Source organism: Carlito syrichta, unplaced genomic scaffold, assembly GCF_000164805.1.
Source record: "Carlito syrichta isolate Samal-C Ts95f unplaced genomic scaffold, Tarsius_syrichta-2.0.1 Scaffold306762, whole genome shotgun sequence".
NCBI classification, from domain to species: Eukaryota; Metazoa; Chordata; class Mammalia; order Primates; family Tarsiidae; genus Carlito; species Carlito syrichta.
This window is the reverse complement of record NW_007250858.1, coordinates 28,313-41,998: the sequence shown is the minus strand read 5'-3', so window position 1 is coordinate 41,998 and position 13,686 is coordinate 28,313. Positions and strand designations below refer to the sequence as shown.

General features: G+C 46.9%; 1 protein-coding gene across 1 annotated transcript in view; it reads right to left on the bottom strand.

The window, feature by feature from the left end:
• The window catches only part of LOC103265695 (urea transporter 2), a 61,079-nt gene that overhangs the window by 35,338 nt on the left and 12,055 nt on the right, over positions 1-13,686 (bottom strand). The window contains exons 6-12 of the mRNA XM_021715161.1: positions 12,055-12,202; positions 10,164-10,290; positions 9,758-9,853; positions 8,518-8,851; positions 6,781-6,915; positions 5,156-5,205; positions 4,483-4,657 (exon numbers count right to left, since the gene is read on the bottom strand). Of these exons, the coding sequence (XP_021570836.1) occupies positions 4,483-4,657; positions 5,156-5,205; positions 6,781-6,915; positions 8,518-8,851; positions 9,758-9,853; positions 10,164-10,290; positions 12,055-12,202 (1,065 nt within the window). The remainder of the gene's footprint in view (positions 1-4,482; positions 4,658-5,155; positions 5,206-6,780; positions 6,916-8,517; positions 8,852-9,757; positions 9,854-10,163; positions 10,291-12,054; positions 12,203-13,686) is intronic.

Sequence of the window (13,686 nt, the reverse complement as noted above, 5' to 3'; positions counted from 1 at the left end):
TTGCGCCCAGGAGTTTGAGACCAGCCTGGGCAACATAGCGAGACCTTGCCTTTACAAAAATTAAATAAAAAAATTAGCCAGGTGTGGTGGTGTGCACCTGTAGTCACAACTACTCGGGAGCCTGAGGCAGGAGGATCACCTAAGCCCAGGAAGTTGAGGCTGCAGTAAGCCATGGTCAATAGTGCTCCTGCACTCCAACTGGGCAACAGAGTGAGACCCGACTAAAGAATAAACAACAACAAAAAGCCAGTAATAAATGAATCAGAACAAAAATTGCAAGACACAGGAAGAAGAATAAAGGAAAGAGTGATGATAAAAGGTAACATGTCCAATACACATAGTCAACTCCACCCAGACACTGAAAGGATTACTGGGAATGTGTGGTGGAGGGACTGAATAAGGATTCCTGTAAAAAGAAGAGGCATATTGCAAAAGGGAAAGATGAAAAATGATAGATGATCTTAGCAAAATCTAGGGGTGGGAGATGGCTAGAGAAGTAAAAGTGGTTTAGGGACTGGGACCCTGGGAAGAGGAATTAGTGAAAATATTTAAAAGGCCTTAGCTCCTTGGGGAGGGGAAGGTGCACTGAAGAAATGGGGCATTTTGTCAAGGAAAACTATTTGGCACCTTGTTTTTATATAATAAGAGAGAAATATGGTATTGATGATGATTGGAATTATGACTGGAAACGGGTCAGTCACCACTAGTGGAATAGAAATCAACATTATACTTTCCAAATTCACGAAGGGAAGAAAGAAAGAGATAATAACATGATCCAACTTGAAAAATGAGAGAAACACAAAAGCAAACCTAGTAATGAATAATAAATTGTAAAAAATAGAGATGGAAGGAATAAAACAAGCATATGATGATTACACCAAATCTGAAGAGGTTGAATTAACCTATTAAATTAAAGAAACACTAAGATTAGGTTTAAAAAATTGCTATATGTTATTTTACAGAAATATAGTTAAAAGAAAAAAATTAAAGGGAAATGATAAAGTTTGAAACAAAGGGATAAGAAAATATCAGAAAGAAAGATGGTATGACAACATTAATATCAGATAAGTTGAAATGGAGGCGAAAAGCACTAACTAGAATAAAGATAGATAATTTGTAATGGTAAAAGACAAAACCTATGAAGAATTAATGATAGTCACAAATCAATAGGTATCAAACTATGTAGCAACTCATATGAAGCAAATATTTTAGAAATACAAAGAGAAATTAATAAAACACTACAATCATAGTTGATTTTTAAGAATTCCTTTTCAGAATTAAGACCCCACAGACAAAAAAAATATAAGCAATTGAATGATTCAATCAACAAATCAATTTAATATGTATTTCAAATAAAAAAATTACATTTTATATCTCTAATATCAATCAGGTGCTTGACAATAAGAAAAATTCATACAATTTTAAGATGGAGATTTTATAGGCCACATTTTTCTGCTCATAATCCAGTAAAACTAGACATGGAAAGTTTAAAAATGCCAAAAGATTTCTATGTGCTGGAAATTAAGAAACACATTCTTAAATAATTCTTAAATAAGCAAAGAGGAATCAAAACTAAGATTGCAAACCATTTAAAAACTGATAAAAGTAGGATCCTTTATTCTAAAACTGCTAGTACACAACTAAGGCTACACTCAGGTGAAAATGAATAGCCTTAAATGATTGTTGTTAAAGGAGAAAAATCTCAAGTGAAGGAATTTTACATCAATTTTAAAACAGAATAAAAGAGAACAGTTACATAAACCATAAGAATTTTAAAACAGAATAAAAGAGAACAGTTAAATAAACCATAAGAAAACAGGAAAAAGAAATCAATAGCATTGAAAAGAAAACAAATAGCAAGTACAAATAAATCCCAAACTGCTTCTCTGATAAAAGTCAATAAAATGGAAAAGCCCCCACAAACTCGATGAAAGAAAAGATATAACAATATTGTATAAGATTAGAAATGAGAAAGGAGATAAAACCACAAATACAGGAAAGATGGAAATTATTATATGAGAACATTATGAGGCACTCCATGGCAACAAAGCTAAAGAAGAAGGATTATATCTTAGCAAACAAATTCTCAAGGCTGACCCAAGTGACGTAGAAAACTTGACTATGCCAGTTATCATGGAAGAAATTGGAAAGCTGATTCACGATATACCTTTCAGAAGTGCAGGAGGACAAGACTCTTGTAGCTGATAGTAGACCTCGTCAGGGCTGTAAGACAGGGAATAAATGTGGGAGGAAGTGATGGGAAGTTGGAGAGAGAGAGGTGATGAGGATGGAGAAGAACCAGCAGGCAGAGGGAAAGAGGAGGTGGTAGGAAAAGAGAGTCTGAGACGCGGCCTCCTCTGAAGACCCTTTACCCTGAAACTCACATGGCTTTAGTGGCTGCATCTGTGTGTTCAACGTGGACATGATTATTTGTACCACCAAGAGTTGCTGCCGGTAGTTTGGGGTTGACAGTAGAAAAGAGCTAGAATGTGAGTCTCAAGGCCCTTTTTCTTCTCTTAGGGTGGCCTGCTTCCATGCAGCCCCGCACTGGTGATGTGACTCAAGTTTAGGATCCTGCACCTACTCATAGAGCAAGTCAGAGAAGTGGGGGAGGCAGGGTGGGATCACTCCAGGGAGCTTCCCAGAAGGGAGGGGAAAAGAGAATTTTGTCTCTCTTTTGAAAGCATTTCTCATCTCCAAATAATTCCTGAAACTCCAATAAGCATGGCTCAAAGAAAGTTCCCAATCAGGTCCACTGCTTTGGGTGGAGAGTCTCAAAGGGCTTACTGGAGAGAGAAGGGAATTTTCTAGGGCAATGAATGGGCCTCTGGCTCTGGTTCTTCTTGTTGGAATATGATGGGAATCTTCTGTTTTGGGAACTGAAGCCCTTCTCCTTTATGACAGAGGGATTCATGCATAATAGCATGGTGGGACCTCCCTCTCAATCTGGGATTCTCTGAGTCTCTCTGTTCTTCCTGCTTGGAAACTCCAGACCAAGGGGGTCATCCTTTTTGTTTCTTCCCATGGTGGTGTGCCTTCTGGCAGAAGGTGAGAGGCTAGAGGACAGTGAGCTTTAGAAGCGATTTCTAGACATTTGTGTGGAAGGCAGGGCATGATTTAATTTCTCTGGTAGGGTCTCAGAGAAGGTCTTCCTGGTTCCAGAGATACTAATCTCACTTCTCTGGTGTCTTCCACTTTCTGAGAGTCTTCATACTGTTACCCAGCATGGACAACACCTTTGTGGCTATGTCTATTGTGAGGGACCTGGTGTCCCTTGGGGTCTGCAGACTGCCCACTAGCTTCTCACCATTCTTAAGTTGCTCATCTCTGACAGGGATCTGCAAACCACAGCTTGGGGGCCAACTCTAGCCTGCTGCCTGTTTAATAAAGTTTTATTGGCACATAGCCATGCTCATTCATTTATATATTGTCTATGGCTACTTTCACACTATAATGAGACAGAGCCAAAGAGACCGTATGGTCTCCTGAGCAGAAAATGTTTAGTATCTGGTCCTTTAGAGAAAAAGTTTGCTGATCCCCAATCTGTATATAGATTTCAAGATTGCATTTGATTAGTCAAAAAAAAAAAAATACATGTAAGCTATTGGGACCATTGTTGGGAAACCAGGTTGTGAAATTCATAGATGAATGTTTGTCATTCTACAGTCAGAGCTAACCATTTGTTTTAAATATCACAAACCTCATAAAGCCTCCAGTACTACAAGCAAATAGAAAAATAAAATACATTTCCCAAGCTTTTCACACAATGGGCTCAGGTGTTTTCCTTAACTGAAATCTCTGCTCAGAGTTGTTGGTTTGACCTGAACCAAGAAAATCTTATCCTACTAATAAAGTCATATTCAAGATTCGAATGTGTTCATTTCTCCTGGGCATAGAGTATCACCTTATCCCTTACTCAAACTTCTAACTCAGACCATCGAATGTTCAACACTCCTCATTTAGATGCTTCCAATTCTCCGGTTGTCCCTGTTTTGACTTCAAAACTCCATGAGTGTGACATTCCTCTCTTCCACTAACTAGCTGGGTCATTTGGGCACTTTCTCTTCCTAGCATGTGGTCCCCGACTTACATCCATGCTGTATCTGCCTAAGAACCACTCAACGAGTTCAGTTTTACCGCATCTATTATTTAGCTCAACATGCCTAGAAGATTGTCTTTTAATTATCTTCCTCAAAGACTAACTACTGCTTTTGTTTTAAGTCAGCAACCCTGAAAACAACACTCCTTACTTCCAACTCTGGCATCAGTGTTACCAATTTCCTTTAATGTCCCCAATGCAGAGTTCTGGAGAGGTAGGCAGGGAGGAAATCAGCTTCAGGGAAGGGTGCAACAGGTGTGCTTAGCTCTGCACAGGTGCAAGGGCAGGAAGGAAGATAAGCGCGGCAGCTGATGGCCCAGAGCAGAGGGAGCAGGACCACTTCCAGGCAAAGAGCGTTTCTGGGGAACTTGGCTACTAGTCACCGCTGGGGGACTTCTCCTCCTCAGTGCTTTTCAGGGTCAGGTAGTAGACGCGGTTGGCCTCTGGGTAGGTGATTTTGCTGAGTGGGAGCTTGTAGATGGCGGGATTGTTGGTCGTCAGGAGTAGGAAGATGAGGGTGGTCAGGCAGAAGGCCCAGGTGCCTGGTGGCACGCCAACCTGGAAGCAAATGCATGGGGGTCTGAAGTGTTCCCAGGCTCCTGGTTGGGCTGGGGATCTGGGGGAGGAGAATGTGGCAGGGATTGGGGATAGGGATTTCCCTCACAAAGGTACTGGTGTTCCTGGATTCAGAAGGTCCAAGTAGTTGGTCAAGGAATTTGAGGTGTTGGCACCTTTGGGCACAACCAGAATCTCTCGATGATGGAGCTGAAAATTGGGGCCTGGGGAGGGTCTCCCATATCTAGCCACGTGGCTCTGTATTTTCTGCTGTTATTTACATATTGATCTCTTTCTTTCAAAACACACACACACACACCTTAGAGGCATGCGCATGCAATTTCCAGTTCTTCTCTGAACAAACCCTAGTTAAGCCTTGACAGAGGCACTGAGTACTGGCTACCATGGCCCACTAGAGATCCTTCCATTAGACACTACAGTTCAGAAGCTCTGGCTGGGGCAGAACACTTCAGGATACGGTTCAGGCGAACCCAAACTCACCACTGCCATGATGTTGGAGATGGCTGCTCCCATGTATGCACAGAACAGGGCTGTGGAAAAACAAGGACCACAGTGTCAGCTTCCCAGAGCCTGTCCCTGCCCCAAAGCCCCTGCTGTGGCAGAGCGAGAAGCCCAGACTGAGGGCAAGGTCCTGCCTCCCTCCCACAGCCTCCCTCCCACAGCCTCAGCGTCTTTACCAGGTCCTGACCGCTGATGTGTTTGCCTGTGAGAGTGGTCAGACTGGGTTGTGGGAAGCCTGTGGTGACCCTGATGTGCTTGCCTGTGAGAGTGGTCAGACTCTATGGGTTCCTGCTAAGATCCTTCCCGTCCAATGTTCTGAGTGGCTGTTTCATGCTCACCAAGTCTCATTTGCGCTGAAACTTACTGAGTCCCTGAGCCAGTTCTCAGGAGACAGGCTTCTGGGTTTCCCCCACGGGAGTGGGGCCCCAAGAGCAGTCAGGAAATCTCATCCACACCGTTGAACAAGCTCCTGCCCTGCCCTGTTTTCCTTTCTGTCCAGCACACCTTTTCTCTCTCTGCCACCTCGAATCCTGCCAGGAATGTTGAGAGAAACACCAGCCTACCCGTGAAGCCTTCCCAGGTGATTCCATCCACTGGAACCTGCCACTTCTCTGAAGGCCAAAGGCAGTTACAGTCTGAATCTCAAAACATCTGGCATTTTAACTGACAAATATGTCCTGGGCCAATTGTCTCCACGCCCAGCCTCTTGTTGGCTGCTAAGGGGCTACAGGGACATGCAAGTCATTCACGGACCCCATGTGTAAGTGGTAAAAAACAAAAAAAGTCTGGTCCTAATGTTTCTCTGCCCTGTCCTTGAGCCTAACTTCACTTATTAAAGTCCTGACCTCCATTTCTAGAGAACAATGCAGGAGAGGAAGATGGTGGGGAGAAGGGGCTGGGACTGACCCTCCCTTTGTGCATGAATAGCTAAGCCCTGGGGAAAGTGAATTAGCCCTATATGTCTCATTTCTTCATCTGTAAAACGTGATGCCTGGCAGCGTTCTTGAGAGGATTAGTGGGTCTGTGTATTTCTGTAATGCAGGGCCTGGAGCCGCGTGCAGTTGTAGACCAAGGACCGTGGCCGGCTTCCCTCGGGAAAGCATGTTGTTTACTTGTTTGGTGGAAATCGAGCTTCTGAGACACCATGTCATAATCTCCAGGCTCCCAGCATGTGACCTCCCTGGATCTTTCCAGTCATCTTTGTGGACATCACAGTCTTAGTAATGATTTGTGTGATTACTTCTCTGCTAGCCTGTGACTTCATGAGGATGTGGTCACCAGTATCTTCCCTGCCTAGCCTGGTCCTGGCACCTGGTGGTGCTCTGTAATGGGTTGTTGGATGAAGAGACAGAGAGAGCAGAAGCACTGTCCTTAGCATACCAGGAATCGTGTTTGTGATTTTGTTGTACACTTTACAACACCTTACACATCGACAGCACAAGGTGATCGTGTCCCCAGCTATTAAAGGAAGTGTTGGCGTTAACATCCAACCACTGGCCTGTCACTCTACTCAGTACTGATTAGTGGTCACCACAGGTTTCCCATAACCCAGGGGGGAAGAAATAACCAGAGTGATGTGGTCGACACTTTCCCAAAACACTTACCACAGACGACAGCCAGCAGGTGGGTCTGCCAGGTGAGGGCGTAGAACATGCCTCCGATGGCGATACAGGAGAGGACACAGTTGTAACTCCAGAGGCCCGAGTAGATGGTCTCGAAGGGCGTGGCCACTGTCAGCGCTGTGAGACAAGGTGTGGTGTATCTGGCTGGTGCCTGCTCTCAGTGTACTGTACCCTGTTGCCCACCCCACACCCTGAATCTGCCCATCGAAGGAGCCTCTACAAAGGTGTCTACTTAGGAACCGATGGTGAGGAGTGAGCAGTAGTTTCCAAACTGTGTTTCAACACTCCAGTTCTTACTGGGAGGCACAATTATCTCCTCCCAGGTGAGAGGAGACCTGGAGGTGAAATCACAACCCTGCTTCTCTGGCCAGAGCAACTGCAGTTTCAGCAAGAAAGATATAAAATTAAAAACGTTTTTTTTTTTTCAAAAACCTTGTTTGTCTACACATAGCTCTATGTAGAAAAGAGAATGAATAAATGATACAGTAAGATGGTTAAGGTGTAAGGAACAGATAAGTCTAAGTAAAGCATTGATAAATGCCTCTTAAATTACTTTTATTTCTGTAATTTTATGATGATTTAAAATAATTTCCAAATTAAAAAAAAATTGTTTTAAAAGTTCTGCTTCCAAGAAGTCTTTGAAAAATATGGGAGAAAGTCAAAACCAGACTCCTACTCTCATTACCCATACCCCAATTTCTGACTCCACTGTCAGAAAAAAACAAGTATGTATGTAAATGCATGTCCATACATGCATACATATGTAGACATAGGAAAACACATTTGTCCAATGGCAGTCCAGTATTTGAGTAAACTATGCCTTTTAGTTTGCTGCAAATATTAAGTGCTGGGTTGTTTACACCAGGGATCCCTAGCCCCTGGGCCACAGACTGGTACTGGTCTGTGGCCTGTTAGGAACCAGGCCACACAGCAGGAGGTGAAAGGTGGGTGAGCCAGTGTAGCTTCATCAGTATTTACAGCTGCTCCCCAGTGCTGGCATGACCGCCTGAGCTCCATGTTCTGTCAGATCAGTGCAGCATTAGATTCTCATAGCAACAGGGACCCTACTGTGAACTGCACATGCGAGAGATCTAGGTTGTGGCTCCTTAAGAAGATCGAATGGCTGGTGATCTGAAGTGGAGTTGAGACAGGGACCCTACTGTGAACTGCGCATGCGAGAGATCTAGGTTGTGGCTCCTTAAGAAGATCGAATGGCTGGTGATCTGAAGTGGAGTTGAGGCAGTGATGCTAGCGCTGGGGAGCGGCTGCAAACAGATGAACACGAGCAGAGAGGTCTGACTGCACACCCCCTGCCACCGTGGAAAAATTGTCTTCCACAAAAACTGGATCCTGATGCCAAAAGGTTGGGGACTGCTGATTTATACCCCAGCTTGGGCTTGGTTCCTGCTGCTGCCCCACCCGGTGTCCCCTCCCCACCCTGTGCCCCTCCTCTACCCTCCCGCTCTACCCTGTGACCCCCCTCCCGCCCCACCCCGTGTCCCTCCTTCACCCGCTGCTCTAGGGCCCCAGTTAGGCTGCTTGGTCTTCAGGCCCCTTGCATCTCTCCATGTGCTCTGCCACTGTGATCTGCTCTTTTTGGGGACTCAAGAAAGGGTAAAAGAAATCCCTGCCCTTGAAGTGTGTTAAGACTCCAGTGGCGGGAGTCTGTCTGGAACAGTTGCTGTGATGGAGACCTGCCTGCAGGGGGCGCCGTCCTACCTGCCAGCATCCCCACGATGGAGCCAATGGCTGCGTGCAAGCAGATGAGTGGCGAGGAGATGAACAGGGCCACCAGGAACACGCCGCCGGCCCATGGGTTGTCACAGCCATACACCTGGCCAACCCCGACGGGGATGGCCTGTAACAGCTGCAAAGTCACAGAATACGGGTCCTGTGAAGACCGCGCCTCAGAGCCAGATGTGAACCATTCCTGGGGCAGGTGATAGGGTGGGACTGGAGGGCAGCTGTGCACTCCGGCTGGCGAGAGACACGGGCCGCCTGAGCCCGAAGGCACCTCTCCTCTCCCCAGCACCGAGCTGTCATCCGAGGCTCCCTAGTGCAGAGCCACCGGCCCGGGGCTGGGCAGGTGCTTCTGGGGAATACCTGCTTTGCTTTGAGGGCAGAAGTCTTGGGGCCACCCGGGTGCTGCTGCTCCCTAGACTGCCCTCAGGGGCTTCAGGAGTCTGGGGATTTTTTCTAGATCATCTGAAATCCATAGGAATAGTCTAGAATACTGGAAACATTCCAGGCCATTTTGGTGGTGATTTGACCGAATGTCACCCAGGCTGTTGGTGACCAGGAGTAGGCTGGTGGCTTTAGGGTAGGCGTGTCTAGCGCACGGCCCAGCACAGCTAGTCATGAGGCCCCACAAAATCTTTTAACATCGTGTGTTTTTTAGCGTTTATTTTCTTCGTGGCCCGGTGTGTTGTTCCATTTTTGAAGTTCACAATCACGCCTCATTCATGGCATCGCTTTTTGGCAGAACATACATTTGTGAGCAGCTGTTTTCAATCATGAAGCTCACGAAGAGCAAAACTTGAACAAACATTTCTCACAAGCACTTTGGGAACTCACCAAGAATTGTGATCACTTCCATGGAAACAGATATTGATAGTTTCACAAAAACGATGTCAAATTTTCCACTAGTTTTATATTGTTATCATTTTTCTAAACTTATAATAAAAAATATAAAAAATAAAAAGAAGTCTTAGTATGTATATACACTGACTATATTATATAATTTATGTGCATCCCAAGACAATTCCTCTTTACTTGGTGCGGCCCAGGAAAGCCAAAACGTTGGACACCTCTGCTTTGGGCGTGAGCCCTGGTGTAAGGTCATGATGACCCTCACTGTGTCTCCTACAAGCTGCTGATGACATGTCCTCTGCGGTGGCTACCGTTCATTCAGTGCCCCCCTGGGGACTATGGGCCCCTGCAGAGGAGGAGTGGGGATTACCCCTGCTCTCAAGAAGTGCTCAGTGCTGTGCAAGGTAATGTGCAGCACATCTGGAGGGTGGTCCACCACCCACAGGTCCCTGAGCTTGACGGTGACCTGCTGAAGTTAGAATTGTGGCAGTGATATCAGATAGTCTTTCTCAGCCCAGACTGAATTATTCCTACTTTTCCAGTCCTTTGACAGGGAGAAAAAAAAAAAGAAAAAGGAGAAAGAATGAATAATTGGGTTCAGATCCTAACAGTTAATTTTAATTGTTATTTATTTTAGAAACAGGGTCTTGTTCTGTCACCCAGGCTGGAGTGTTGTGGTGCGATCATGATTCACTGCAGCCTCAACCTCCTGTGCTCAAGCAATCCTTCTGCCTCAGCCTCCCAAGTAGCTGGGACCACAGGTGCCTGCTGCCTACCACTTTCTGATGGCTTATTTTGAGGATGAACAGGAGGCATCTTTTCCCTGTGACCCACACCACACCAATCCTCTCGGTACTGGGTTGTCGAGCCTCGCAGTGTGGGGTGGGGGTTAGGGCAGCCTTTCTTCCATTAGGGTAGACAGGGGTGTTGGCCTGGGAGGGGCTCTGTAGCTCACTGTGTGATCATGGGCATGCCACATCCTCATTCTGAGCTATGTGTCCTCCTCTGTGACACGAGGAGTTGCCCTGGCAATGGCCTTCCAGATTTGACATTCCATAGCTTCCTTCTTCACTGCCAGGTCCTGTAACTTCTCTGGAGATGGGGTTCTTGGTGGCTGTGTCCACAACAGGTGCTTAATAAACAAGTATCAAGGAGCTCAGTGGCTCTCAAATTTTGCCATCCATGAAACGCCCCAGTAATCTTGAAGCAAATGCCAATGGCTTACTCTTCCCTGGACGTCCTGATTTAATGAACACAGGGGTCAACAGGGGTCGGGTCAACCTCCCATGTGACAGGGATTAGTTGTTCATGACGTCCTGGAGGTGCTGGGAGTAACTCGATGTGAAATCTTGTACTTGTTAAACAATTTGATTAAAGTCTGGAGTCTGTGATTTCTTCAGAGAATTGTGTCTGATGGGTCCCAGAGAGCTTTTAGGCATTGCCCACCCCTGTCTCCCAATGGGTGGGTTTTGAGTAACCAAACACTGTTTGGACCAGAGCCTTTAAACGCATGACAGGAATGGCAGGGAGGGGCCGGAGCATATTTACAGGAACCCAGAAGACACTTTGTGCCGTCCTGGGGAGCTCCTGGGGAGCTCAGTGCAATGCTGGCAACAGGCTATAAGTTGACTCCATAAGAACTCCATGAGTGGCCAACATCTGAGGAATGCAGGAGGCCGAGGGGAGGCCAGCCTCTGCCTTTCCCTCCGGGAACACAGGTTTTAAGCCCAAGCAGTCAAGAATGAGAGGAATGATGGGACGAGTGCCCTTGGAATGGAGCCTGAGTGAGATGCAGCCTTCTCTGCCACGATCTGTACAGCAGCCTGGTGTCCTATGCCCCTGGGTGGCCTGACCTCCCTCCTGCACACGGCTTCCCAGGCCGCCGCCAACACAGTGGTGCAAGGGGCACTGAGGTGTGCTATGGAAATTTACCAAGCTCTCAGCCTCCTCCCACTCTTCATAATCCCCTTGAAGCAACAAAAAGCTGGCTAAGCAAGGAGAGGTCCCTCCCTGTTGTTTCAGAGGGAAAGAGGGCAATGGCACTGATTCTTCAAAACTCAGATCTGGATGATGTGAAAGAGAAGGAACCTATGGTCAGAGTGGTGGGCTGCTGGGGGGTTAAGAAGGTGGAATTGGGCCTCAGGATACCCAGGTTTGGGTCTTACCACTTTATTTTTATTTATTTGTTTGTCTTAGAGACGGGGTCTTGCTCTGTGGCCCAGGCCGGAGCACAGTGATGTGATCATGGCTCACTACAGCCTCTGCCTTCTTCCTACTCAGGCAATCTTCCTGCTTCAGCCTCCAGAGTAGCTGGGATTCTGGTGGTTTTTCTTGAAGGTGAACAGGAGGCATATCTTCTCTGTGGCCCATACCACACTGGCTGCCTTGGTGCTGGGTTGTTCAGTGTCTCAGTGTAGGATGGAGGCTCAAGAACCCTTTCTTTCTGGTAGTGCCACATGTGCTATGGCTGTCACCCAGACGAGACCTCATGTGTGGGGCTCATGGGTGGTGTGTGGCCATCAGAGTTCTGAGTTTTGTCCCTGCTCCTGCCTGCCTGGGCTTTGCCATTAACACAGGGCTCTGTCTTTTACATTTGGGGGGTTTAGGTCCCACCTCTGTGTCTAATGCCACCTCTACCCTGGCCCCAGCCCCAGCCCTAGACAAAACCTGAAAAGGTTCTGCATGGTTTGCTGCAGCATCTGCCCTGGTGGTGGAGTGAGGGGCTTAGGTTTGGAATGTGGTTGTCTCCGAGGACCCCGGGTGAGAGCCCCGGAGCCGACCACCAGCCTCAGGTCACTCCGAGGCTCAGGCACACCTGGGCAGAGGGCAGGGCTGGTGGGCGGGGCTCACACATCAGATCACATGAACAGTCTTAGAGTATGTGGGATGTGTTTTAAAGGATTCTGAAGACAATCCCAGAAGCAGCGTTCTGAATTCCTCTAGAAAGCAGAGATAGAGTCAGTAGGTGAGAGATAAGGAAGGTGGGTCTCTGCCGAAGGTAGAGGGTATCCCAGCACCCACAGGAACAGATACTGGGGTGCACTGCACAGAAAGGTCAGGGTTTCACCTCAGGGGATGGTTCAAGCCAAGGGGACATGTCCTGCCTTGGACTATGGGTCTGGTGGCTCAAAGCTTGGGCATTGAGCCAGGCTGCCTGGCCTTGAAGCACAGGTGCCAGATGCAGTTTGACTTGGGCAGCTAGCTCTCTGTGCCTCAGCTTCCTCATCTGTCAAAGAGAGGTAATGATGAGGGCTGAGTGAGGTAATATGTCAAGGACTTGGAACAGTGTCTAACACATGGTGAGCTTGCTTTATAACTGGCTCTTAGCTATCCTTATGTTGGTTAACAAGGCTAAAGTCTTACAATTTTATGTGTATTTAATTTTAGGTTAGATTTTTATTATATTCCTTTACCCTCAGTGCCTGGAGATCAGTCAAAAGAATGAATTTGGGTGTATGGGATGGTCGGACACAGACAGGTTCCCTCCACTCTGGCCCTCTTGACATCTCGGGCTGTGCAATTCTTTGTTAGGGGAAGGGAGAGGCTGTCCAGTACACTGTGGGATGCTTGGCAGCATCTTTTGTAGAGATGAGGTCTTGCTATGTTGCCCAGGCTGGTCTCGAACTCCTGGGTTCAAGTGGTCTTCTCGCCTGAACCTCCCAAAGTGTTGGGATTATAGGCATGAGCCACCAGGCCAGGCTCCAGTCTTGACAATAATGTCTCTAGACATTGCCTTGTGTCCCAAGGGGCAAAACTGTCCCTGCTTGAGAACCACTGACACAGAGAATACCTGGAAGTTCCCCTTCCACCTTCTATGAATAATACCTTTAAAGTCCCAGTTTTAAACATTTAATTTCATCTCTTACCCCTTAATCCAATGATCCTTTTTATCTACTGTTTCTCCCTGAGCCATCACCATTCTTATCGTCAGCTTAGCACCTGTCTACTTACTTGTGTGTCCCCTACTTCCCTGTGTAGAATGTAGGTTTCTTAAGGGTAGGATGCTGCTGTCATATTTCCCTCGGATTCTCAGTATCTGAAAAAGCGCCCAGCCAATGTTTTGTTTTTGGTTTTTTTTTTTGAGTTGGAGTCTCTCTCTGTCGCCCAGACTGGATTGCAGTGACCGCTCCCGGCCACCGCAGCCTTGACCTGCTGGGCTCCGGAGATCCTTCCGCCTCAGCCTTCCAAGTAGCCGGAATTACAGGCATGCGCTACCACACCTGGCTGATTTTTTTGATTTGTAGAGATGAGGTCTCGCTGCCCAGGCGGGTCTCGAACCCGCGGGCTCAGGCAATCCAC